A 27,583-nucleotide genomic window follows, 5' to 3' on the forward strand; every position below is an offset into this window, starting at 1 on the left:
TGACCATGAGCTAACTTATTTGTCTAGAAAATGTCATTTGTTTGGTTGTGAACCAAGACAAACAAACATCTATAAAGCCTGATCACTCATTTAACAGCAGTGGGGTATTTTTGTTTTCCGCTTTGCAGCAGACTTAACACTCTGGTACATTTCCATTATTTCTAAAATACATATATATTCCTCAGACATGAGCTTGCAGTCAGAGTTAGAGATCTGTTATTTATGACAGAGGATTTTAAGGGTGTGTGGTGGGTTGACCCTGGCTGGACGCCAGGTGCCCACCAAGCCGCTCTACCACTGCCCTCCGCAGCTGGACAGGGGAGAGAAAATAGAACGAAAGGCTCGTGGGTCGAGGTCAGGACAGGGACATCACCCAGCAATTACCGTCACGGGCAAAACAGACTCGACTTGGGGAAAGGAGTTTAATTTATTACCAGTCAAATCAGGTAAGGTAATGAGAAAATAAAAACTAAATCTTAAAAACACCTTCCCCCCACCCCTCCCTTCTCCCCAGGCTTAACTTTACTCCTGATTTTCTCTACCTCCTCCCCCCGGGCAGCGCAGGGGGACGGGGAATGGGGGTTGTGGTCAGTTCATCACACGTTGTCCCTGCTGCTCCTTCCTCCTCAGGGGGAGGACTCCTCACACTCCTCCCCTGCTCCAGCGTGGGGTCCCTCCCACAGGAGACAGTCCTCCATGAACTTCTCCAGCGTGAGTCCTTCCCACAGGCTGCAGTTCTTCATGAACTGCTCCAGCGTGGGTCCCTTCCATGGGGTGCAGTCCTTCAGGAACAGACTGCTCCAGCATGGGTGCCCCATGGGGTCACAAGTCCTGCCAGCAAACCTGCTCCAGCGTGGGCTCCTCTCTCCACGGGGCCACAGGTCCTGCCAGGAGCCTGCTCAAGTGTGGGCTTCCCATGGGGTCACAGCCTCCTTCAGGCATCCACCTGCTCTGGTGTGGGGTCCTCCATGGGCTGCAGGTGGATATCTGCTCCACCATGGACCTCCATGGGCTGCAGGGGGACAGCCTGCCTCACCGTGGTCTTCACCACGGGCTGCAGGGGAATCTCTGCTCCGGCGCCTGGAGCACCTCCTGCCCCTCCTTCTTCACTGACCTTGGTGTCTGCAGGGTTGTTTCTCTCACATATTCTCACTCCTCTCTTCTGGCTGCTATTCTTCTGCAGCAGTTTCTCCCCCCCTTCTTAAACATGTTATCATCACAGATGTGCTACCACCATCGCTGATGGGCTTGGCCTTGACCAGCGGCGGGTCTGTCTTGGAGCCAGCTGGCATTGGCTCTGTCAGACATAGGGGAAGCTTCTAGCAGCTTCTCACAGAAGCCACCCCTGTAGCCTCCCTGCTACCAAAACCTTGCCATGCAAACCCAATACAGAGTGGTGGGACGCATTGCTACACCCGGTTGGTCCCTGCACCGACATCTCAGAGCTATGAATTCCAGCGCAGAGCGTGAACACATCCTAGAAATAGGTGGAAAGTCAGGCAGTGTGTGCAGGGACCGGCCCTCTCTTTGTTCTGATATACCTCATCCTGCTCAAGATTAACACCATTTGATGGGAGCAAGCTGCTGCTCTGACCTATTTGTCTATCCTAGCCCTATTCTCTCCTCAGTCTTTTCCAGCTTTGCCAACTTCTGTAGGTCTGCCTTGCTGTTCCTGGTAGACATCAAGTTGACTTGCATGGTAGGTCGAACCTTTGCCAGAAGTGCTTCTTGACAGTTCAATACAGTCAAGACGACTGTGTTTCTCAAAATCCCTTTATTCATGCAATAATTTTACATTGTTTATACCGGTGAACATGAATTGTAAATTGTTGCGTTTGCTAAAATAGTCCATGTACCATGCTAAGGCAAATAGTTTACTGAGAGAAGTGCCTAAGAGAGCACATAATCCTCAAAGATAATTTAATACAAATCAGAGCCCACAGATGTTTGCAAAAGTGAGATAACAGACTAAATGAGGAGAGGAAATTTTTCTGATAACTCATCCCAGCACTAGCTTCTTTACAAGCAACAAACAGAATATTATAGCTAACACGAAGCTGGCCTGCTATGTGTGAAATGCTATTTGTGTATTGCAGATTACACTGTGGGACTTCAGAGCTATCATTCCTAATTTAACATGCATCTACATGCCTAATAGACACCTCTGTGGGACTTAACTGAAGCTTTTATCTACCTAATGGCTACTGTGTGGCCACCCTTAGCCTCCATCGAAGAATGAACACAGTTACTGGGCCAGGGAGTGCTGGCAGTGAGTGGGAGAGGTAACAAAATCATTGCTCATGAGATGCATAATGTCCTGGTGGAAAGCAGCAGTGTGCATCCTAGGTAGCGGCCAGGCTGAGAAGAAGATGATGGAAGATGGGCAGAGCTGGACAATGAGAAGCTGGGAAGGCTTCTTCAGGCTTAGCAGTACCAGGATGACACATGCTGATGTCTGGGTTGGGGAGGATGAGCACTTGGCTCCAACATCTTAAGCCCTGGTGGAAGCCGTGTGAAGGAGGAGTGTGAGGAGGTGCGATGGGACCGGACCATCAGTGCGGATTCGTAGTGGACACTTTACAGTCACCTCTAATTTCTGGCTTAAATTCCCTTACAGAGAGAAGCACAGTTCCTCAAGCTTATGTACTGTGAGGAGAGAGCTAGATAATAGGCCAGACTTTCTCCATAGCTGCTGAAAACCCTTCCTATACATGTGCAGCTGGGAGTACGGCCAAACTCCCCCGAAACTTGTAGTGCTCTCCTGTCTTTAATGAACGCTATGGAGGAGTGCTTCAGGCTCCCAAGGAGAGCAACAGCAGGTACTTTATCTTTGGGTCAGGCTGTGTGACTGGAGCTGTCTGGGTATCCTTAAAACTTCTCATTTATACTATTAATTTGCCATTCGTTAAAGTTAAGCTCATTGCTAATTGGAGTTCCTTCACAGTTGCAGATGCAATTAAATTGAGAAAATATTGAATTGAAAAGTGTGGCTTCAGCTAAAAGAAGAAATAGGGAATAAGGAAGAAAGAGGGAATGCTGGAGGAAAATCTTTTTTTCTCTGTTGATGTAGGGAAGGGAAAACTATGTGTTTCCAGCATTGTCACAGGCCAAGAGAGTCCTCTTCCCCAGGGACAGGCAGCAGTCTGGGGCTCTGATGACTGAAAAGCTAGAGGATGCTGCCATAAGCTGGGTATTGCCTAGTAAGGGCCATCCAGAAAATAGGACTGCTAGGCTAAGGTGCTGTTTATTTCAATATAATTTTACTTTGTTGGGGTCCTCCTTGTGTTGGTCAAACCTGAACATAGCAACTTGATTTGCCTGAGGACTTGTGAAATGGCAAGGGTGAGGTTGCACCAGAACACCTTACTCCAAAACTGTGACCAAACCTCACTACCCCGCTGCTGTCAGACACCGGCGTCATCTCACCTCACAGTGTGAAGAAGTGCCTCCGCAGGTGCCTGGGAAATCTGTGCTTGGCTTTTCTGCATACGTGAAATTCCCATAATATGAGTTTAAACAGCTATTCCTTGGGCTAAGTGTTCTCTGCTTCCTAAACCGATGGGGATACATGTGCTTTTGTCTAGTGTCTTTGAAGGATTTGAAAGGGTGGCACTGCTCAGACCATGTCTAATGCACACCAACAGGAGCTGATTTCCAGACTGAAACAAAGCTGGAAGAAGTAGAAGTGGGGAGGGCAGCTGATTTTTTTTCAAAGGCTACCCGGGTGACATAGCAGAGTCCTGCTGTATGTGATAGCCTACTGGAAGGGCTCCTCACCGAAGCTGTTGGCCAGAGAAGCAGGAGCAGGCAGGTCTGTTCATTCCCTTCCCAGCTTCAGGGGGCCCTGAAGACTCCCAGGAGCCACTGGTGCTACCAGTTACCCTGGTAGAGATGCTGGTTTGTTGTCTGAAGTGCAGCCTTCTGAGCAAGAGAGCTGGGTGGACCTGCCGTCCATACAGTCCATGCCACTTGCTGGCTGTTGCAGCCCTATCATTTTCTGTGTCTCCCCCCTCTCTGTTCTTCCCAGCCCCTGAGCTACCTGGTCTCTCCCTTGTCTAGGGAGATCATTTACTTGGATATTCACTCGTGGGGGAATGCCAGCATCATGCTCTGGACTGCATTCATGTAGATGTGGGTGACAGCTCAAAATGAAGAGGTGCCGCTGCTTTCAGAGCCTGCTTTGAGACTTCTTGCAGGAGCGGCAGCTGAAAGGTCAGGTTGCTACCAGAAGGTGTAGGGAGGTGGTTTGGCCACCCCTGGAGCTGCAGGAGCCACATAATGCTGGCTTGGGTTTCGGTTAATGGAGAATGTGTGTGGTATATCTGGGCAGCACAGGAACAGGGGAGGGGGGAAGGAAGCGGAGAGCAATTTTTGCTAGCAGTCCCGGGCCATTTGGTTGTCTCCCTGGGATGACTGCAGCCTCTGTGCTTCCAGCTGAAGATCTCTGCAAGAGTGGAGCCCTAAGCTCAGTTGCCCCTGCAGCTCCATCACCTCTTGAGAGAGTGCCACAGCCCTTTCATCACCAGGGAGGCCACCTGGGAATGGCATTTTGCAGTAAGCAGCTGCTAGGTACACCACATACATGCTCCAAGGAGCAGAGACCAAGGCTCAGACCTCCCATGCCCAGCTCATCAGCAGTTTTGCCTCTTCCATTTTTCTTAATGAAGTTAAACATTTAATCCTTTTATTTTTCTACTCTGTAGTAGCATAGCTTCAGCAGGAGCAGGGCAGGCTCTTGCCCCACACAAGCGAGGAGCCTGAATTTTCAAGCATTCCTCCAGGCAGTGAGAGATGGTGGGTTGAATCTCTCCAGGCTGAGAAGGGAATTGAGCCCACACGGCCCCTTCTAGCCACTTGAGTAGGAACCAAAACTGTTGGTGGGTCTTACAAGGATATCATGGACCTTAATCTGAAGGAGCAGCCAAAGATAGCAGTGTTTAGGGTGGATCCAAAGTGGACAGAGCCACCTCCGCTCTTCTGATAACCTTAGTGTTTCCTTTAGGTGAGCCTACACAGCTTGCTGCCATGTGCACTGGCTGGTTTGCATCCACTCCTGAGGCTCCCAGTTCTCCCCATAAATGTTTTCTCCACAGGGTCACAGATTTCAAGCCAGTGACCAAGCCACTTAAAGCATGTCACCACAATGCCTCCTACTTGGATGCCCAAATCCTCTGTTGGATCTTGCTCAGGACTTGTCTGAGCATCGTGTCTGCCTTTCTTCACTTTCAGCAAATCTGTGTGAGAACCACTTTCAAGAGAAGACAGGGAGTTCAGTGAGACCCAGGTGAAGCACGGTCAAAGTTTTCTTTCACTTTTCTCATTAGAAAATTCTACTATGGCTGTTTCTTTAGTATCCAGGTTTTCCCATAAGTGCTGCATCTCAAACGTCTCTGGAGCAGCAGCAGAAGTAACATTTTTTCCATCACTCAATGTCCTTTGTTGTGAAGTTGTCCCAGAATCTGTTAAAGGCGGTGCAGCGTTGGCATTTGACACTGTACTGTGACTGTGGAAGCTTGGTAAACTCCATCGCTGAAGGTTTCTTTCATAATCTTTTATGAAACCAGCTATGTCACTACCGTGGGGTTCATGTTTGGGCTCCCCTATGACAGTAGGAAGTGACTGATGCACCTCAGAGCCTGAGATGCGTGTAGTCATTTCTGGGGGGAAAAAAGGATGGTCCTGAAGAGTCACATTTGCCTCAGTTAGGCTCCTTTGGAGCTTCTCTTCTGGCATGCTTGCGGTGTGCTCTGTTTGCAGATCTGGTTTGCCCAGCACATCAGGTGCTTTCTCCTTGGCTTCAGAGATGATGACCTCAGGAATTGGTTTGTTTGTCTCGGATGAAGTGTCACTGTCACCAAACTGTGCCTCGTTCCTTGAGGTTTCAGTTATGGGTCCTAGATCTCTGCTACTATGAAGTCTGTTACTTCTGTCAACTCCTTCATGTTTCTTCTTGAAGCTTGAGGTAGAGTGTCTCCCTCTTGTGTGCATTTCTTGCAACCGTCTGATGTGCCCCTTTTCATCTGCTGGGAAAAACACGGAATTCTCACTCGTCTGCCGACTGTAGCGCCGGTGAGCTGGGGACGAAGGGCCCTCATGGACACTGAGAAATCTCTTGACTCTTCTCAGCACTGAATGTTGTCTTCGGTGTTTCTCCTCTTCCCAGGGCCACTCTTCCCCATAGAGGAATTCAGTATCAGCCAGCCTGCCAAATAAAGCCAGGTAGTACGTGTCACATATAGGAAGCATGCGGTCTACATGCACATATATCCCGCTGTCTCAGCAAGAAGACATAGGAACCAAGGCCCTAATGTGTCCCCAAGGAAGAGCACGGAAGGGGTGAAAAAGGGGTCAGGGCACCAGGCAATAGTGCCTGTGCCTCTGGACCAGCTGGATCACCCGGAAAGCTCTCCATGTCCAGATGTCTCTTCTCCTGAGGACCAGACTGGGAGGGCATCCAGCCAGGCACCTGGCCCCATTTCATACTTGGGCTGCAGCCCTCTGTGGCAGCTCCCCTTAAGCTTGTGCTTAGGGTGAGGCAAAGAGGAGAAAAACACCCTGCTCAGTGCTGTAGATGCTTTTTCAGGAGAATCCTTCGGGCAAAAATACCAACAGCGAAAAAGCTACTCCCAGAAGCAGAGTGTGACCGTTTCAAAAAATGTTGGAATTACTCAGATGGCCAAATCTCACTTAGGTCTGGGGCATGACAGTGCGTCTGAAAGTCCCACCTGTACCCGGTACTCTTCTCCTGCCCAGCCTCGGTGGTTCATGAGAACAACTCTTGCTTCGTCCGCCAGGCAATTCAGTATGTGTTACTGACTCAGTGCACCCCAGAAGACAAGTCAAATTGCCCCGGTTACCTGTCCTAAGGGCAAGGACGGCAAAGGGGCTCGGGCGAAATCTGAGGTGAGGAGCTACATGGAGGCTACACTATCCTGGAGGGACAGAGGAGTTTCATCCAGCATTTGTGAAAATGTTGGCTTGAGGGGACTGGAGAAGACTTTGGATTTGGGCTCAAGTTTTATGTATTTGCTTTGGACTTGGGTGAATCTTTAGACCTTGTTTTTGAAGTCTGCATAAGAACTATCCAGTTTTTTTAGCGAGATGAACAGAGAAACAGTTCAGAGGAGAAAATAATTAATAAAAAAGTCAACACATCAGAACTGTTTGCATTTCACAGGGGCTAACATGGAGCTATTTTTCATTCACTCCCCCCTTCATTTTTTGTGTGAAGTGCTTCTTACTAAAAAATTGTTTGCAGACTTAACAATGTGTCTTCTTTTCTTCACCATTTCTTTCCTCTAGCAATCGCAGTAAAATAAATTATATTTTATGGGGTTTTCTTCTTTACTATTTTACTTTCTTCTTTACTATTTTACTTTCTTCTTTACTTTTCTTTCTGCCATTTTATAGTTTTTCCGGAGGGAAATAAATTCTGAAAAGGCTGTGTGCGATAAAAGGAACTCATATAAACCACTGTTCTTTGTACTAGAATGCATGCAAAAATTGAAAAATAAAAGGAATAAAAATGAGAAAAAAACAATTTCCAGGCAAAATGAAGCAAAAAATTAAGCATATTTTATTTTTATAAAGGCTGGAAATTTTTGGAAAAATTGAAAACTTCTTGAGATAAGTTTTAAAGTTAAAAAAATGGCTACTATAAAGTTTTAAAAAAGATTTTCAGATAAAAATGTCTACTTGCCCTGGTATTTGTTCAGGCATGGTGGTATTTACACTTACTGACCTGTTCTATATCACAGCATGTCACGAGTGTTTAAACTCAACAGCTTCTAAGCTGACCGGCCTGTCACTGATTTCTCATATAGGTCCTGACAACATGGGGCAATCCTATATCCTCTCTATGTTTCTTCATAAGGATGGTTCTTGTGTTGATCTCTGCAAATAACTCCTCATCTTTCTCTGTTCACAAAATCTGATCACTCCAACTTCCATGCCTAGATTATTAGCCAATGACAAGTCATACAATGTTTAAGATCATTTCTTGTTTATCTTCACAAAAATCTGGACTGATTTTAGCCATCATCTGCTAACAAAACAAGCAAAGGAATAGCTATTTTGCTGACTGGGGGGGTGTATGAAGAAGCTGTAGTAAATAAAAAAATATTAAGAAAAGTCAGTTGTTATCTTCAGGTGCCATCTTGTGCTCAGAAACTATCAACAAACCCTCCCTGCAAACATACTCTATTTATTAATTACACAATTTAATCTATGGGTGCATAGTTCGTATGAGCACATGGATCACTGGAGGCATCATCCTACCAACACCAGCCTAACATCATTTCCCATCTCCATCTTCCCCGTTCACAGTATCGTCACAGCTCACAGCCCTGCCCTGACTGTCCATCAATCAATGTGCGCTGTAGGGGTGGTGATCTTTCTGATGGCATTAAGGACCCTTAGTGCCACTCACCCCATTTCAATAGTCGATCCAAGAAATGAAGGAATACAGTAATCAGCAGCTGCTTTTGTGTAGGGCGGCCGGGCAGAGGAATCGTTCCAGTAAATATCTTTCTCCATCCTTGGTAAGTTCATGTGCATCTCGTCCACCGCCAGAAGTGAGACCTTAGATTTTTTTGGTATAAATCATGTCACTTTAACATAGCACAGTATACAAAATAATCTGACCTCCCTGGGTCTACATTTCTTTCAGAAATCCTTTAAAGTAAGCTATGTATGCTGGCCTAGGCATTGGGAAGAGACTCAGTATTATAAAATAGACCCCCTATACCCTCCTATACTCATGCAAGCATAAATTTTCTTGTAACTTGAGTCTTCTATGCTGCAAAGATATTTGCGTCAGATTGACGTCCTTTCCTCATGCATGGTGTAGTTAAATGGACCTGTGATCCTCCACGTGCTATGGGAAGTCTGTGTAGAGTATTAGTTGTGCTCCTTAAAATGTCCAGAGGTTGAGAAGCTTTCTGATGGGCTTCGTCCACATTTTAAGACATTCAGAACCAAGTATGTGACCATCCTGTTCTAGGGCCTTCCAATATGTTTTATACAAAGGGCTCTGAGGCACTGTAGCACGAGTAGCCTGAAGTGCTGTTAAGCCAGAGAGCATCTTTGGCAGCGTGAAGGCCTTTCCCACGTACCTGCTGCATTGCTTAACCTGCATTGCTTAACCTGCATTGCTGCATTGCTTGCCCTGCCCTTCCTCCCTTTAACACCTGGGCTCTGCTCTGCAGTCTCAGTGGTCCCCAGCAGACGTGAGGTCTGACAGCAGCTCAACCCTATGCTTGGCTCTACCTGCAAGGGGAGCAGTGGGTGCCATGGGACCTCTTCATGTCTTTGGGCTCCTTCATGGCACTACAGACAGGGGCTGTTTGGGAATCAGGGGTAACTGCAATAAATCCGTACCCTGGCCATCTCACAGCTCCTGTCACGGGGGACACCGGCTCCTGTGCCCACCACAGATGCTGCCATGGGCGGCAGCATCACAACATGAATCATGGTATGGGCCCTGCTTCTTAGTTTAGGGCCCTGCTTGGTCTTTTTTGTATCTTCACTGCTTTTTTTTTTTTTAAAAAAAGGAAGTTTCATATACAATATTGTAATCTCTAGACATTCAGATTAGCAAAGTGTGTTCTTTTCTGTGTGGGAATAGATGGCTTTTGGATTTTGCAGGATTGACCTACATTACATGTTTTTCCAGGCATAAAGTGAGCTTATAGTTTGAGGTCAGCTGTTTGCATGTTTAGTCACGCATCATAAATGCCAAATACCAAAATCAAGATGCATTAGCTTGTAAAAACACAATCTGGGGATCACAGCCATAGGTACTCCTTCAGGGAAAGAATTTGTTTTTCTGACACTTGTTGCCCTTAATTTGTACCTCAATATAAGAAATAGGATTAAATGTAATGACAACCTATGGTACAGTAAAGCTGGAAGTAGAAATAACAACAGCAACCTGTAAATTTCTATCGATGCACCAGTTAGTTTCAAAATCATCATCATCTTCTCCAAATGGATTAATAAGTTGTTCAGCAACCTGAAAGGAAAATGAGACAGTGAATAGAGGTTGGCATGCCACGTCAGGACTGCTGCCACAGAGAAAATAGGATCGGATTTTTCTCTCTCTCCCTGCCTGTCACTTGCAATCATAGCTTGAGCTCCTGTATGATGGTTTTGCCAGCCTAGCGAAGGAACATCTTGCTTCCCCCTATAGATTCATACCTCCGTGTCTCATTGGTGCTGTCAATCATGATTGTCAGTGCTGGCCTACTGGGAATTGAGACATGTCTGGGCCACGGTAATTGTCACATAAGGTAGTCATTACCTTTCCTTACTGTTGTCTTTGGCTGATTTAAGTGAATGGCTTAGCAGCTAGAGGCTCTGTTACTGCGTTATGTTCTACAATACTCCACCAGCTCATTGGGTCCGTATTCCTGAGCCCTGCAGCTGGAGTCTGCCAGAGGGAGTACAGCTCATCTCTCCAGCTCAGACCTCAGCCCCTTCTTTATCGGGGGTGATGCTGATGGCATCCCTCTGAAGCTTTTCAGGAAAAGCAGCCTACCAAAAGACTTGACTCAAGTGGACGCCGTGCATCATGCTAGCCAAAGCCAAAAGACAGGATCTGAGTTTGTTCTTTAATTCAGCCTGCTCTTTTGGGTTTCTGTACACGAAGTGACTAAAACTGCAGGGGAGAAGCCCATCCTGTGGAGGAGACAACCAGACAGTGAGCTCAGGCACCTTTGTGGTGAGGTGCCTTAGTCTGGGAACTAGGCTGGGAAAGGAAACCTCTCTGGCTGCCCATAGCCTTATCCAGTCCTGCTCCCCCCAAAGGAATAAATAAATGGAAAAAGAATCAGAGACTGCCCCCCCATCCCCATGATCACCAAAATACATTGTGGGGAGAAAGCTCAGAGCTGCTGGGTGAGAAAAAAAAGGATGAAATAGGAAAATTAAAAAAAAAAGAAAAAGTTTTAGGAAATTCAGACTGCTTCTCTATTTCTCAGTTCCTTGGTACATTGAAGTTAAATATCTTCTTCCCTTCATGCTCTTCTCCTCTGTTTGTCTTTTTAAGCCCCGGTTTTGAAGCCAATCACATTCTTGATGACCCTCCCAAGCCTTCCTGGTGGTCACCAGGGCCATGCACAGGAGCAGTGGCCAGGTCCTCGGTTTAACGTGGATATGGGTGAAGCAACTGTATGATTAAACAGCCCTGCTCATGAACCTCACTATGGATGGCTATGATCTAAATAACTTATAATAGTAAGGCAGTCACTCCCTGGCTATTTATTCCTATGTGCCTCTAGCTGTACCAGGGGGTAAGCACTTGCTGACTCTCCTAGCCCAGCAGTGGAAGACAATAAATGAACTGCTGAGCAGACTAACACGACAAAAACACCCATAAGGCAGGAGGAATGAAAAGGAGACAGGGGACACCTCTACTCACACTCATTGGCCTGGCCCATGGCATTAAATTTTGGGTATAGCTATGGAAATGCTGCAATAAGAATAAGCCAGAACACAGACTGTGTTGCAGCTCTCCAGGGAAGACACTGGATCAGCTCAGTGTAAACCAGGGGATCACTGCCCAAAAATCCACTGCAAAACCTGTCACATGAGCTAAAGAAAGTGAGCAGGGCTTGGACAGAGAGAATGGCAGCGGTGGCCTTTTTCTTGGCTGACCTGGTCCTGGCATGTGAGACACGACTTTATTCTCCGGAAAGGAATGTAGTGCTGGACGACTAAGCCCTGTATTTGTACGGTCCGTCTATCCCCGTAATGAAAATGGGAATTTAGAAGTGTCTCACGTGATGGGAAACTTTGTCCCTGTATTGTAAGTATAACAAACCAGGCCCGAGGCCAAGGAATGAGCTCAGTTTAGCCATAATTTCTGAGGAATTGCCAAGTTACTGGAAGTCAATAGCTCGGGGCCCTTTCTGCAGCCTGGCAGCCAAAGCCCAACACACTCAGCAGGAAACTGGCTGCAGCCTTCAAGACAGAAATATCCTGACTCAGGGGCACTGCAGGTTTGGACGAACCTCCGGTCTGAGGGAGCACTGCCGATATTAAATTTGCTTTTTAAAACTGCTTCTCCTCCCTTTTATTTTCTTATGCAGAAGATTTTTCGGTTACAATGGCACCTCGTACCTGCCGTAGCCAGGAGTTGGCTGCAAGCCCTGAGCCTAACTGGAAGAGATGCCACTAACAGCCTTGGGTGCCAATGAAGGGGAAACCATTCCCCCCCTCAGGAGCACCAGCAGGGTGGTCAAGAGGAACAGCTTACAGTTTTGTAACCTGCTAGTAAAACCCTGGAAGACATTGCCTAGAGATAAAACCTCATATTTCTGCAGGAACAAGGTGCTCCCCCGCCGCACCAGCCTCCCTTCCTCTCTCTTCCACTTCCCTCCAGGCTGGTCCCTATGCAGCAAACCCCTTCCCCACCTTCTGCCCATTTTCCTAGGGCACAGGACTAGAGGAGCTTGCCCTGCAGGCACTTTACTTTCCGCCGCAATCCGCCAGCTTGACGTGCTGCCTTCTCTACTCTGTCCTTTGGAGTTGGCCGTGGGAAGGGGGCTCTAAAACTGGCCAATTTTGTGCAATTTATATTCTAACAGAAAAATTAGCTCTAGGTTTCCAGCCATGATTAATAATCCCAAAAGGAAGTCTTAATGCACGTAGACCCTAATGTACCAATTTGCTTTTTATTTGAAACTTTTTTCCAGTTAGTCTACCTTGATACTTACTGCAGAGGAGAGAACCACCATGAGGTATGTGGCTCAATTACTCAACTATCAGATCGATGGAGATACGTTAACTGAGCAGGCACCAATGGGCTGATGGGTAGCATCCAATTCCTTTATAACTCTTCTTTTTAATGGAAGTTTTTATGTGGTGGGGTTGTAGCCAATATTGGCTGTCACTGTTTGATAGCCCTCTGGAACTGAGACCTTTAATTGCCTGCATCTGATTAAGTTAACAGCAGATACTAAAGGCTGGCTTTGATCATAAGAAGAAAGTATGATTCAGTCCCTTTCAGCCCATGCCAGGTCTGCAGCAGTATTTGCACAGTGGAGTGGGAGAAAGGTTTGGTTTTTTTTTTAATCTTTCATCTGTCATTTTATAGTTCAAGTCCTGGGACCCAATTTTGCTGGAGTAATACTCCCTTGGGGAGTTGTGACTGCACTGGTCCTACTAAAATGAGCTCTTTCAGGTTCCCAACTGTTTCTTACTGTAAGATCTGTCAGGAGAAATTAAAAATGTACTGCATGATTTTTTTTATGAACATAGGACACTTTGGGCTGAATTCAGCTTTGGTATAACTCCATTAATCTTCGGTGATTTTACAGTGTGCCACAAATCTGACACCTTGACTTCAGCTCTGACACCTTCACCAGCTCCCCTAGGGAGGGTTCCCCCATGACCTTTCCAGAAAGCTAGTTTACCTTGAGCCATCCTGCGTAGAAGAAGAACTGTAACAGTGTGAAGATTGGAATGTAAAGATCTAAGTCATGTCCCTGATACCCTTGGTCAGTATCCAAAAATTGGCGCCCTATCAGGCAGGCAAAGAAAAAAGTATAGACTGCAAGAGTTACAACCTGCAAAGAACAAAACTTCATTGAAATCATGCAATAATACAATCTTATGCATAAGGCAACACATACCCAAAGGCCTCTGACTGCCTTTTGCCATATAATTTACAAATCTGTAGGGACATATTACAAATAGAGAGGTCACAGGAATAATTACAGGCAGGAAGAAGACCCAGGAAACATAAAAACATTTCAGTGCTTCCCTCCCCTCTCCTAAATTATGCAAGGCCTTCAAAACATCTCTACATTAAATATGACTTAAACAGTTAGCCAGGCATCCATGATCCCGTGGGAGACAATGAGTGCTCAACAGCTTGGAGACTCTGGTCGAGTCTAGGGATGTTTTGCACCAAGCTCCCTTTTATGGAAATTGTATTTCGAATTTTGTAAAGGATAATAGCTCAGTACCTGGGTATAGACCAGTGGAATTCCAACCCAGTCGTAACCAAACAAAAGGCTACACCAAGACCGGTACTTATTCATCTCCTAAAAGGGAAAAAAAAAGAAAAAGCAAACTCCAACAAACTAAAATTGCATGGGGTTCCATTATAAATTATAAATATTTTTGTTACCATTCATTTTTGCACATATAAAAGGGCAGGGAGATACGAAAGTGTAGTATATGTAAACTGATACCATAACTATATCCAGCACCCCATTGTCACATTTGAATATTCACTTAGTTTATGGAGTTGGAATGCTTAGTATATTACGTATTTCTTCATAAATTATCTTTTGTTTCTATCTTATCCACAGTCTAGTGATACATGAAAGAGAATATATCATAAAAAGGATGTTTGACCACTTAATGAAATATTCAGGGAGATTATCTTCCCTGAAACTGATATTAAAATCTTCAAAATGTCAAATTATTCTCATTTTTTTTCCCCTGCAGCAATGGAACAAATATGAATTTACAGTGATGGTACAATAATTTTTTACTCATCAATTTGTTGTTTCAGTTAATACCTTCTTAGTCATACAAATACAATCCCAGCAAACTGCTGCTGTGTGTGCGTGTACATTGGTACACAGAGAAAAGTGGTACAAATCCTGAGTAAGATCATTTAGATGACACTGGAGAGCTGTGCACACTAAATCAAATTATGTAAGTGAAAAGCTACCACATAGCAATTTCAGATTAGTTTTCTGCAGATTTACTTTTTCTACTTACGTTCATCAGTGTCTGCAGATCTACACTGTCTCGAATTCTTCCCTCTTTTCGTGCCTTTGATGCCAAATTTCCAAACCAGACAAATGGAACCCAGTATTTCAGGTGGGGAGACTTAAGGTCATCAAAAATTTTTCTTTCATATCTTGTCATAAAACCTGTTTACCCCCCCCAAAAAAAAAGACTTCATTTATTCTGTGCTTTCAGTGCTACTGATATTATAAATTTTGAATATGTTTGAATCTGTTCATGTGATATTTGCATAGAACTATACAAATCACTATTCATAATTCTAACTAATGGCCTGCTCCTCTTTTTTTTTTGAGCTTTTTTGCCAGGATAGATCTTGCTTGAAACAACTTGTTTTTGCAATAACTACCTATGCAAAATCTCTCTTGATCAATATGTGCAATAAGTTGCTATTGCTGTGTTCTCATATCTGACGGTTGACATTGTAGATACATATAATACTAAGAATTGTACAGATTACTCTCTAGTTTCATATTCTACTTTCAGAAAAATAAGGAACTGGATATATCAATCAAGAAACTATCACTTTTCAGCAATGATGGCTTTTAGCAGCATCTCAACATATGTTGTAAGGGCAGTTACGTGACCTTCTGATTCTGATAATTTTTTGGTAAATCTGCAAAGCAGTGAGCAAGCAACAGAGGATACAAGTGCATGCATGAAACAGAACTCAGAGAGCGTGCCTTCTGCCAGTGAAATACTTCCCTGCCAGATGGTGTTTCATGTTTTCTTTGGGGTTATGAAGGCGTGCAAAGAGATGGAAAAGGAATCATGCACAGAAATCCTGCTGCTAGTGGCACACCGGGCCAGATGACGTGCTGTGGGGCTACAGGCTGAAGCCGCTCTCTGCCTGGCAGTTTGCCTCGCCAGGGTGCTGGGAAGGTATTAAGTTTCCTGCAGAGTTCTCCTGGCCTTGTGAAGCCCTGCTTCCCCCTGCTGCAAGCAAGGCCAAGGTCAGATAGCAGGGGAGCCAGGGCTGTGTGGGACAAAACCTGCACCAGAGCAGCTCGCTGCCTGGGACTGGCATGGGAGCAGCTGGTTTTTGCGGCAGCGCCTCCACCCCCTTGGGCTTCGTGGGTAAGAAAGCTCTGTTCTGCTCTCCTTCCACCCAGCCTTTGAGAAAAACAACCTCAGAAAATTCATGAGGGGGAACTTTGCATTTTCCTTAGTCCAAATACTGGATTTTCTGGGATTGGAGTAATCTTCAGGTTTGGGGGATCTTAGTTTTTGCTCAGGTGTGTGTGTGTCAGCTACCAGGGTGGGTATAAGGCTCCTTTTGTTGTGTTGACATTAGCTCCGAAACAGGACAAAGCTAATAACAGGGCAGCCCCAAAATAAGGGGCTCAGCCAATTAATTACAAGTTTGAGTACTAAAATTCAATAAGGGAATTGAGAATAGACAGGAATCTTTTTCTAGTCTCCAACCAGTAACCAAGCATTAGCCCATTGTTACTACCATTACTAATAATACATGAAGCAGCAAAAGAATAAATATACACAAACTCAGTTGTGTTTGGTATAAAAATGTGAATAAAGTAAAAGGAGATTTGTTAAACACGGTCACTTTCTTAAATATTCTGTTGTTGAGGAAAATGCCACTGTTTTACAGGCAACAAGTCAACACAGGAGGTGTGAAATACTGCAACTACTGAGAAGGAACACAAGGACAGGACAGAAAATTCTGTGGAAGAGGAAAGTTCAGCAGCAAGACACAGTACTCCTGTGGTATCCTGGAATTTGAGAACAGAATAAGATACGGCTTTTAAAAGACCCCTGGGCAGTCTGCAGCCAGCTCTCCTAATCAACTGCACAGAAATAATCAGGCAACCAGACAAATTGACCTGCTAGTTATGACTCCTGACTCCTAAAAGTCAGTCTTTCAGGCTTCCTTTGATTTTTGCCTGGCCAACCTGCTTATTACGGGACAGGAAAAGATGTTTCTATCAGGCTGAAACAGACAGATAGAGTATCAGAAAATTGACAGCCTGGAGTAAACACTGGATGCAAGTCACTTGAGAGGCTCTGGGAAGTCATTATCTGAAAGGACACAGCCTGGGGGTCATGAAGAACAGCAAAGCTCCAAGGATCAGTTCAGCTCTCCACTAAACTGGGTACCTTTTTGTTCAGAAAAGCTCAACAAAGCCTTGTTCTTTTAACAATAACATTCGACTTGTCATTATTTTTTAAGTTAAGGTGTTTGTGTTTGTATTAATTAAATGTTCTCTTTGATGGATGTTAATAATGCTTAGTATTCTTACCACAGAAAATATGAAACAATTCTGGATTGCTCTTACTGCTGGTGAAGGTTAGGGCAATACAAACAATATGCAGTTCAATAACAGCAATAACTGCTTGCTGTTATTGCAGCGGTAAAGAAACACTTTATATTCCATTAAATACAGGGGAGGATATCAAACCTCAGTTATTAAAATTAAATTGTTTCTAAATATGGTCATACTATTTTTATTCAAGAGTATTGAAAGAATTAACTGAGGAACTCTCTGAACAAGGACACTGGTTTTGACAAGCACTGGAGGACTGAAGCAGTTCCAGAAAACTGGAAATATTTGGCAAATACTGTGCCAAGATCTTGAAAAGGATGATCTAAGGAATGACAGGGCACTGAACCCTTGCGAAAGTATGAAAAGCTTGACATGGGATGCAATCAATAAAGAATCAAAGGACACTAATGTGAACAGTGTCAGACAAAGTGGTCTTATGGGAATATTATTGATGAGAACACAAGCCTGGCTAGAAAAAGTCACTCGTGCTCTCCCTCAGGTGATTCAAGGAGTATTCATTTCTGTCAAAACTGAATGGTTTGAGACAAGACTGGTTCAGGGCACCCATGCCAAATACTCTGAAGGCTAGTGGTTAGAGAAGAAGGAACTGAAAAGAGGTCATCTCCCACGTCTCCAGAGTGCACTAACAATGGCCAAGTAGATAAAAGTTTCACTTTCTGCTTCTGCGTTATGTGGGAAAGAATTAATTTAGGTACTTCACTCCAGTAGAGGGTTTGGGACTGCAAACTTCAGCTGTCCATAGGTATTCATGTAGTTGGGCTCACACCTCATGTTTCTCTTCAGCATTTCCTCTTGACTGTTTTGGGCTGCTCTCTGTCCAGCTGCTGACTCATTACTCATGTTTTTTAAGACTCATGTTCTTGAGGATCCAACTTCCTTCTTGCACGTTGCAGCCAACAGGATTGGCACACTCATGACTGCTGCTAGGCATCTGACGCTGACGGCATACGTGCTGCAGTACTCAGTATCATAACGTCATGAATCTACATGCATCTACTGCCTACAGCTCCATAAAGAATGCTAAAAATTGAAAAAGTTCAGAAAAGAGTTGGGAGGAAGATCCAGCACTGAAGACCGTATCTTGCAGGGAGAGACTACAGATGGTGAAGCTCCTAAGTTTATTCAAACCTTTATGCACTCTGCTAACAGGTAACTATTGAGAGAGAAATGGTGTTTTCATCTAATTAGAAAAAGAACAACCCCCAAACCCATTACAAAATCCAGTGACTAGAAGACAAATCTGTGCAAGTTCAGGCTGAGAATAAAATTTCACTTTTCAACAGCGAGTTCACCATTGTGAATGTCAGTTCACCTAGGATGCGGTGTAGTCTCCAGTATACCCAGCTGAATTTTAAATCAGGGCTGGTTATATTCCTAGAAGGTATTATAGCTCAGTCAGAAATTGCAACATGGTAAGGGATGTTGTGAGTAAGCTTTTATGCCTTGTGTTGTGGATGAGTCAGACTACATTATCATGATACTGTTCTCAGATTTAAAATCTATGAATTTAAGCAGTTCATTTGCTGAAAAGAGAAATGTGTAGCAATAGTTACGCTGTGGCAGTTCTCTGATAGCGAAATGCAAAATCGGCACAAGTTGTTTCAATGATGACTGTGTTGTAAGTATCAGATTCTGCCGCTCCCGTTCATATTAAATGCTGCACTCCCATGCAGTCTGATATGTAATGCCATAGGGAGCTAGGGAGAGGATAATTGCATACTACTGTCTTAATCACTGGATGTTAATAGGAGCAAAATATACCCTCAAGTGCTCAGTACTGCATCAACAAAAATTCTATGGCACAATATGCATTAAAACCTACAGAATGAGTACTGAAATCCTCAGAGCCGACTACACTATCAATATTTAGTTATACAGTTGATAGTAGAATATTTTCCACTGTTAAAAAAAAACAACAAACAAACAACCCAAACTTGTTTTCCAGTCTACGATTTTTGTACAACGCTGCGACATTTTGTCTCTTTTGGAACAGATTGTCTTTAGCAATAGGGAGGCAGAGCTGGATTAGCCTGCTGGAAATGTTGTAATTTTCCAGTGCGTACTAGAAGCAGATTGCTGGGGAGAGTGACAGAAGCTTCCTTGACCTCTCACAGGCTCAGGTAAACAGTTTTGTTGAACAGCACAAGGAAGAGAACTTCAAAGTCCAACTGAATCCAACAACATAAATGATTTTTTTTTAGTAAGATCAGCGCATTCCGCCTGGATTTTTTTTTAATATCCAACTCTTCTCACACACATTTGAAATGTATATATGTATATACACACTGCATATTTTAACTTGCTACAACTTTGCTTACTAATCTCTGCCAAAGGAATAATTTTAAGAAATGCAAGACGTACAGTAAAAAACGTATGACTTCTCCTATTTGGAACAGATCCCCACATCTCTGCGCTGGTGTTCTACCTCTGACACTGACCACACCTGTCAGAAGGCACGGCATCACACCTTGCCTTTAAATACTCAGTGGTCAGTCCTTCAGAGACAAGCAAAGCCTTACATGAGTGAACGCTCTTCCCCGTCATCACACCCACTGTGTTATCAAAACAAACAGAAAATGAAGACACGCTTAATACTTAGTATATTTATCCATGAAAAACTAAGCTTAAGGTGAGGTTGTAAATTTAAAGAAAAACCCTTTGGGCTTTTTTTAATTATATCACAATACTTAAAATGTGCAATCTATTTAAAATGCAATCTACTTGAAATAAATTGAGGTAAAGCTGTACTTGTGAAGTGCCTGCAGAGATCAGTCTCTGAGACACAAGACAAAGTTATATCCTAGACATTGAGGCAACGCCATATAACAAGTCACCATTCCTACTGCATCATACCGTATTGCAACTACATTATTTTTCATGCTTTGGAGAATGTTGTGGCTGCTCCATATGCCTGTGTGTTTGGGGCAGGCCTATTGCCTCCATGATGCCTGAAAGCAGATACACATAACAGTCTCAAACTCATTGGATTTCTATAGTGTCACTAGAAGAAGACTTTAAGAGCATTAAAGATGCACACTTAAGGGCATGTCATTTAAGCCACTAACAAAAACGTGGTAGCTTTGACATGCATTAGTATGAGGCACACATGGGGACAAAGAGGAAAAAAAAAAGGAGTCTGGCTCCTTCCCTCCCTGTGCCCCCACCTCTGAGGGAAAGGAAAGGAATTTTGGGGAGGAGGACTCCAGTACCTGCTCCTACCACGTGGTCCATGGTGGGGAACCTTTTGTACACGGCTGTGCTCACGGAGCGAAAGATCAGCAGAGACGTTAAATTCACGTAACGCATGAGAGTCCTCCTTAACAAGCGCCCATATTCATCTCTGCCCTGGACGCAGCTAGAGATGAGGAACATCAGACGATCTGGCCACGGCAAGTTCACAAACTGATTCCACCAGCGATTCACCACCAAAGTAACATAGAAACCTAGGGGTTAGAAGGAAAAAAAAAATTCCAGTGCCTATCAGGATTTCTGTTTAAGTTACTTTGATTTAGTTTGCAGAGTGTTATTCATGTCACTAAGCTGCTACATTTCCCAGAATAAATGCAGTAAGTCACGTCAAAACCCAGGATGCAATCAGTGCTAATTATTTAATAGACACTGCAACTTAATGGCCCGTTCCAGCTGGGTATCTCAGGAACTTCCAAATTTCCTCTTCTGTAGTAAACCTTGAGTGGATTTAGCGCTTTGAAAGATCAGGCACAATGTATCAGTGTTAGTGGGCACTATGTGGAAACTTTACTCTTTTGTTGGTATATTAAGAACATGAGCGTAGGAGTTGATGTAACAAAAGCAACTTGAATTTAAGGAGACCTGTTGGAAGCTGATGATTTTATTGTGAGCCTCTAGCCTCCCATATGCCCCTCAGCTCTGAAATGCTTCCATGCACAGACATTCACAAAATGCCTGAACAGAGACAGCGTTGGAGAATAATTTCACATGTAACCGGTACTTACCAAGCACAAAAGTTACTGGGATTTGTTCAGCATATTTGTCACAGTAAATTGATAATTTTTCAAAGAACCGTTTTTGGCTACCTGTAAGAAAAAATCTGCAGCAAAAATAAAATGTATCTGTCCTTTCATAATATTCTGGTGCTAGCTACGAAGTGCAAATATGTATAAATAATCACGTATGTGCAATCAGGAGCAACCTTGGCTAATGTCTTCAAGCAAATTCTTAAAGGTAAAGTGCTGAACGCTTTTGGCATGTAATAAAGAAGCTGGAGGAGAAGACAGTATTATTCCCTGGTCTTTGCAGTTTTCTCATGACTAATTTGACTGGCACTACTAATTAGGATCAATACACGTGGAGAATTAGCTTGCTATCTCATTCAGACCAATGATGACAATAAGCCATAAGTCTGCAAGTAGAGCTTGCTCTCCTTTTTCAGAGGGCTATTTAATAAAAATGCTCAGGCCTGCTTGAATTGCAAAAGCTTACCTATCTCTAATTGCTCTTATTTGAAAATGCTACGTTGTTGCAGCAGTACTTTCACTCTTACTCCTACTAAATTTTTTTTTTTCCACAAGATTAAAACCACAACAACTGTATTTATTTTGCAGTGAGGAAAATATTCACCAGATGATAGAAAATGAGTGGAGCATGGCAGCTTCTGCCCATGGAAAAAGATATCTAATGAAATACAACAAGCTTAAATATAAACAATTTTTTATTTGTATAGATGAATATTACAGTTATTGTTTGATTTCATATAAAAGGAACACATGACAAATATTTGGTGGGTTTTGCTTGCAATTGTGCAATAAAACCTGGAGTGCATATAGAAAGCTTTCCATGGTGTATTTACCATGGTCTCTAATTGCCTAACATTTCAGTAAAACTAGATTAATTTAAATAAATGTGAGACTCTGGTGTTTCTTTGTATATTAATGCTGTAATTTTCTTCCTGAGTTTACAGATATAGATTACTGAATGTTTTGGAAAATCAGTGATTAATCACAGACAAACTGAAGCTCATTTTCTCTTTGCTTCACATGAAAAGCAAACACTGAGGTCTAATTACAGATCAAGGTAAGAGCTGAATCATTATTTTGATACTTATGTGTAATGTACTTCATCAATTAAAAGTTTCACTGTACTAATTGATGCATTGCATCTGTCACACCGGTGTTTAATTCACACCTTGGTGGAAGAAGCAACTCTCCTAACGTGACCCCCCCAGGTGCTGGGTGACACAGGTAATAACCCATCTGGTTGCCATGCAGTTTTGCTTGGCCCTCTGCAAGCTTAAAAATAAAGTTTGCCACACTGTCCTAGCTTTAAGCAAAACTTTGCTTTTCCTGACTATATAACCTGGCTTACAAATTATTACCTTTCAGGGCTGTTAAAGAAATTACCACTGAGCAACTGAAGACATAGTTCTGCAAGTAGAATGAAAGGACTATACTTATCATTTAAAGCAGAGAGGCATGCTCACTGCTGCCAACTCGATGTCAGAATGATAAAAGCTATATAACATAGGCTAGCTATGGGTGTTTATTTAGCCTAACTTCAGTAGGATGGTTGCTCAATGCTGGGCTGAAAGTAGAATCAGCTGAATACGACAGACAGTATTTTATTTATACCCTACATGCTTTCTCTGGAACATTAAAGTAAATGTGGAAAGGAAAGGACATTAGAAAAGGTCCAAGGAAAAGACAATAATTATGTAGTAACCTCCCCCCCAACCATCAGCCTAACACTATGAAGTGTGAAACTTCAGTATAACATTTAATGAGATGTGAATTGGAAAGAGTGTACCTGTATAATACACTTATCGCTGTGTAAAGAGTAGCAAAAACAATAAATTCTCTGTACAGCAATTTGTAGATGCTGCCTTTCCACTTTAGGAGTAATCTGTGAAATCCAAAGAAAGTGGCATTTGCTACTTTGCTGGAATAAGTGACTGTCATCCTCTTGGCAGGCTGTGCCTAGAAACAGTAGAAGAGAAGCAGGAAACCAACAACATTTTAGACAGCGTATCCTAACCTAAATGCAGCCTTGTATAGATAGATACATAGATATACACGCACATATATGCATATAATAGTATATGTATACATAAATACATGCTGTGTGTATTTATAAATATAGAAGGAGAGAGAGAAATAAAAATCTTGCAGTTACAAGCCCCATTGAGACCTGCAGGTTGACTGACGCAAAGCTGTATTTGGGCTTTACCTCAAAGACCACCCAAAAGCAAGAGCTAGCACTAGATGTGGCCACCTGCCCGGGTGGCAGCGGCAGGGACACGTTACACCTCTGAAGCCTCTGCTTACTCTCAGTTTGCTCCAGTCCGGTGTGAGCAAAGAAAAGGAACTAAATTTGCTTGAATTTTTTTTCAAAACTTTGTCAGTACTCCAGCAAGAGAAGTAAGGCGAAATTCCACAAATGCACCTTCTTCCCCAGCCAGTATTTTTAGCTGGCTTTGGTAATTATACTCATCTAAAACCAAATGAGATTTGGAGACTGCCTCTTTCATTAACAGTTACAACAGCAGCTGAGATCAGCTGGGGAACCCTGTTATTTCTCGGCTTGGCAGCTAGACATACCCATCGATACTTCAGCATTGCATGGCCATGCAAAAAAAGCCATAGGATTGCTCAGGTAGGCAGCGTGTGACACTGTAATTAAAGCAGTAGTAAAAGTATACGGGTAAATATTTTACGCTGGGTTTGTTACTTGCTTACCCAGTGTAGGGAGATGCTACAGAAACTTTTACGTGCTTACAAAAAAAACCCTAACTCCAAATGTGGATAAAAGCAGTTTTGTACAGCATGCAAGAAAGGGAATAACTAAGACAAGCACAAAGCCTCAAGGTATTTATTGTGTATCACAAATATGATTCTTGTCTATGTTTTCTTGACACCACTGTAGGTCATTTACTCTCAGAAAAAAAATCTGAACCCCTAGTTAATAGATGGCTTGATAGTATTTTATGCAACTTGGCTGCATCTCTGATGCAGAGCATAAAGTAAGCTATTAAAATTTAGTTGTAAAAGTGCCACTTTTTCTTTTAGTCACCAAAGGAATCAGCAGGGAAAAGACACCATAAGCCTTCTATTGCTGACAAACTGTCTCTTCTTGTCTGCACAATGGCTGCTCAAGGTTTGCCAGCGTGGGCCTGGAGATTTTTTTTGTGTTATTGTTTTTTTTAAGTTGCATGGTTTTTATTCTTTAGAATCCAAATGATAGTTTTCCGTTTCTGAGACTTGGCACAGGCCTTTACATTTTTTGTTGTCATTGTTGAAGTCCAAAAAGTTCAATTCAGGATCCAAACTGGCTGACTGGCATGCAGAAATGCAGTCCCATCTGCTAAAAATCCTGTGGTCAGGATGCAACGCTTAAGAAAATGGAAGCAGAGATTTCCATTCTCCAGTAGAAATGGGGCTTTATAACAAATGGGAGAAGTCTGTGGCTGGGCTATAGGGGAAGAATGGGGTAAAAAAATACTCTTAACAATACAGTGAGCTTCCTGGGATCACTGTAGGAGGCTTTAGTTCTTGCCCATTGATGCTGGGGAGTATGTGTGTTCAAGCCATATCGTCAAGAAGTGTGTCTCTATCTCCCCACTAATATCCAATTTCCAATATCCAATGGAAACCTCCAGTGGGACTGCCTGCGTGTAGGGACTTAGATCTAGAAAAGATATCTGATAATGTGAGGGCTTATAGCCTGGCAGGAACCCAGATCCCCAGCATAACACAGCGCAACAATTAGAAGATGAAGTTAGACAAATGCAGTCTGAAATAAAACATAAATTGCTAACTGTGGGGGCAACCAAGTATTGGAACAGGGGACTGGACAGATACCCTGTGGTTTAGGATCTTTAAGATGAGAGCAGATAGTTGGACAAGAGATGACCCTCAGGAAGAATTCACATAGCTGGGACATACAGGGTTGGGGCTGAGGGGCTCTGCTGGTCTCCCCTGGTATCTGGGCATCTGTGAAACTTTCTGTCCAGTCCCTTCTGTCAGGGGCCATGGAAGGAAGAAGACCGCTTGCAGCACCCTCACAGCATCTGCAGCTCTGCAGGAAGGCAGTGACTAGTGTCAAATCCATGGCGCTCAGTTTCTGCATAGGGAGATCAGGAAGGAGTCGTCCTCCCAGGCATCAGTGACTGGACGGTGCCAGAAACTGGCCAGTAGCTGAGCTGGACAAAATGGGTCCACCTCCTCTGCGGAGCTGCAGCAAATCCTGTCTTGCAAGGCCCAGTGGATGGGTTTGGGCCACAGCTGCAGAGCTGTAATGATAATAGGATTCAGGATTAAGAATATCCACCCCCCCTCATCAGACTGAGAGAGGAGAGTTTTCTCCATGAAGTGCAATTTGCCTGCTTGATTTAAGCAACTATATTTCACTTAATCAGATTCCAGCCATCTCTCTTAGCACTTTACTCGATGCCCTTATCTCTGAATAGAAACTCTTCACATTAGCTTGGGAGGCACTGGATGTCCGCAGCTTTTTCTTTCTGCCTCTGAAATGGGGCAAAGAAAAGTGGGACTGTTACAGCAATTTCAGGCTTTGGTGCCTTGGTTTCCTTGCCCTGCCTTGCCTGTGATGCGCTGGATTTAGTTTCCTGCTAAGCAATGCTTTATTGAACATTTATCATTGGGTTCATATAGGGACTTCAGGGTAACATAATGTAATGTCCTAAAATATAAATTAGATCAGAGTAGGTGATCTAAGATCCCTTTAGACTATATGAAGTTATGAAAGACAGCTATGTCTGATTAATTTCACAACATAGCAAACACGGATTTAAATCTGCACTTGTGTTTTTTTCTCTGGGAACAACTACAACCACTTGGGTACAGCCCACCCACCAGTGGGAAGCTTTGGCATAAAGCCTTGCGCTGGGTCTGGTTCTTGCATGGTGATCCCAAGCCCTTGGTGCACGGGCAGCATGTCCACTGAGAGTCCTTCCAACATTACTCATGGTCACAGGAAATTAAAAAGCTAAAACTGAGATGGACAGGAAGAGCAAAGCATAATGATGCCCCCCAGCACATTCCTGCCTGAGCGCTGGATTTTGGCTGGGGCCACAGAAGGACAGAGAGCGTTAGATTAGATACCACAGGCACTGGTGCCATGAAAGACTTTCCTATTAATCGTGTTGCCCTTACCTTCATTAGCAGATATAGGGCTAGGCTTTCTGCTGGTATGGATTTGCGAGTTTTGAGGACATAACACAAGTTACGCATGTTTTATGCCTGCAGAGAGTTTGGCTCGTAACTATGACGCTGCTTTTCCTTTTGTTCAGTGTTTGTTCCCTCTCTGAAACTTTCTCAAGCACAGGCTGAAATGTGAGTTATATATTACTCCACTTTTGCTAAGACCATCAGAAGCCTTTAGGCATAAACACCTAAAAATAAAAGATTCCCACCCCCCCCCAATATTGAGCCCAACTGTAAATGGGATTTTTGCCTGGCTGAGAATTTCAGGATGCATTAGGATTCAGAGAGAAACCACAGTAAAAAATAACAGCCATCAGTGTTTCCTAACTGACCATGAAAGGCACATTACAGAATGTATAAATAAATAGTGCCTCTGCGCAGACCTGCCCCTTGTCATTGTATCACCTTATTTCTTGGTTTATGGCATAGTAGGGAAAATGAGTGAGAGAGATTTGAGTTAAGCCAACTATAAAAGCATATTAAGCTCACGCTATATCCACTGACCTGCTATTTTGATTCGGCAATCCAAGCCTGAAGGCAAATCCCAGACCCTTCTTCTTCAGACGTCCCAAACAAAGTCCCCTTCAGGTCTGCAATAGTCACCTTGCTCTTCCCTTAACCTGAAGCAAGGGGTTGCTGCTGCTGAGCCCCAGGAGGAGTGGACTGACAAGAACAGGGGTTAAAATGTCTTTCCACTTCTGGAAGTCTGTTTTTGCCAAGTACTCTGTCCTGTCAGTTACAGAGGGAACAAACGCAAGCAGCAGCAGCAGCAGCAGCTGCTGATCTTGCTCTTTCCTAGTCTATAATTATAACGCCACTTGCCATCGGAAGGACCCCTTTCATTTGAATGAAGAATCTTGCGACAGTTTGGCTGGCACCTCCAGTTTTCTACATTCTATTTCCCATCCCCAAAACGGGACAGATGAGAGGGGAGCATTTTTCCCCGAGACTTCTCTTGAAAAGAGTGATCTCTTTGAGCCAGCCCTGCGAAGACACAACCATGAATAGCACTGACTATATCTGAACGGGAAGACCGGAGACAACCCCACCAAACTTGGGCACGTGCCTCAGCTGCACCTCGATCCCACCCTGGAGCACACCTTTGCTGCATTGCTGATTCAAATTGGGAAATCAGGACTTCAGGGTATGCCGTAGAAATCACCCATCTCTCCAAAATCGCAGAGTTGCTGTTACCAAAAGTCCCATCACCTATTCATGATGGTACATTTCAGCATGTGAAAGCCTTTCTGCGACTGGAGGATCTGCACAGGACTTCTTCCCCCCTTCCCCTTTGTAAAATGAGATGAACTCTGTCATTTA

General features: G+C 43.7%; 1 protein-coding gene across 2 annotated transcripts; it reads right to left on the reverse strand.

Moving 5' to 3' along the window:
* Positions 1 to 1,203: 1,203 nt before the first annotated feature.
* Positions 1,204 to 26,911, reverse strand: BEST3 (bestrophin 3). 2 transcript variants are annotated; one of them, XM_075495482.1, is made up of 10 exons: positions 26,768 to 26,911; positions 22,848 to 23,017; positions 21,041 to 21,135; positions 20,276 to 20,509; positions 14,737 to 14,891; positions 13,971 to 14,048; positions 13,416 to 13,568; positions 9,932 to 10,012; positions 8,429 to 8,580; positions 1,204 to 6,202 (listed from the first exon to the last, which is right to left on the reverse strand). In XM_075495482.1, exons 2-10 carry the CDS (start codon positions 22,997 to 22,999, stop codon positions 5,296 to 5,298), a joined length of 2,007 nt encoding a protein of 668 aa, XP_075351597.1. In that variant the 5' UTR covers positions 23,000 to 23,017; positions 26,768 to 26,911; the 3' UTR covers positions 1,204 to 5,295. The 2 variants fall into 2 exon arrangements, with proteins under 2 accessions (XP_075351597.1, XP_075351605.1); XM_075495490.1 differs by lacking the exon at positions 13,416 to 13,568.
* Between the last annotated feature and the right edge of the window lie 672 nt (positions 26,912 to 27,583).

Source organism: Mycteria americana, chromosome 1 (genome assembly GCF_035582795.1).
Source record: "Mycteria americana isolate JAX WOST 10 ecotype Jacksonville Zoo and Gardens chromosome 1, USCA_MyAme_1.0, whole genome shotgun sequence".
Classification (NCBI taxonomy): Eukaryota; Metazoa; Chordata; class Aves; order Ciconiiformes; family Ciconiidae; genus Mycteria; species Mycteria americana.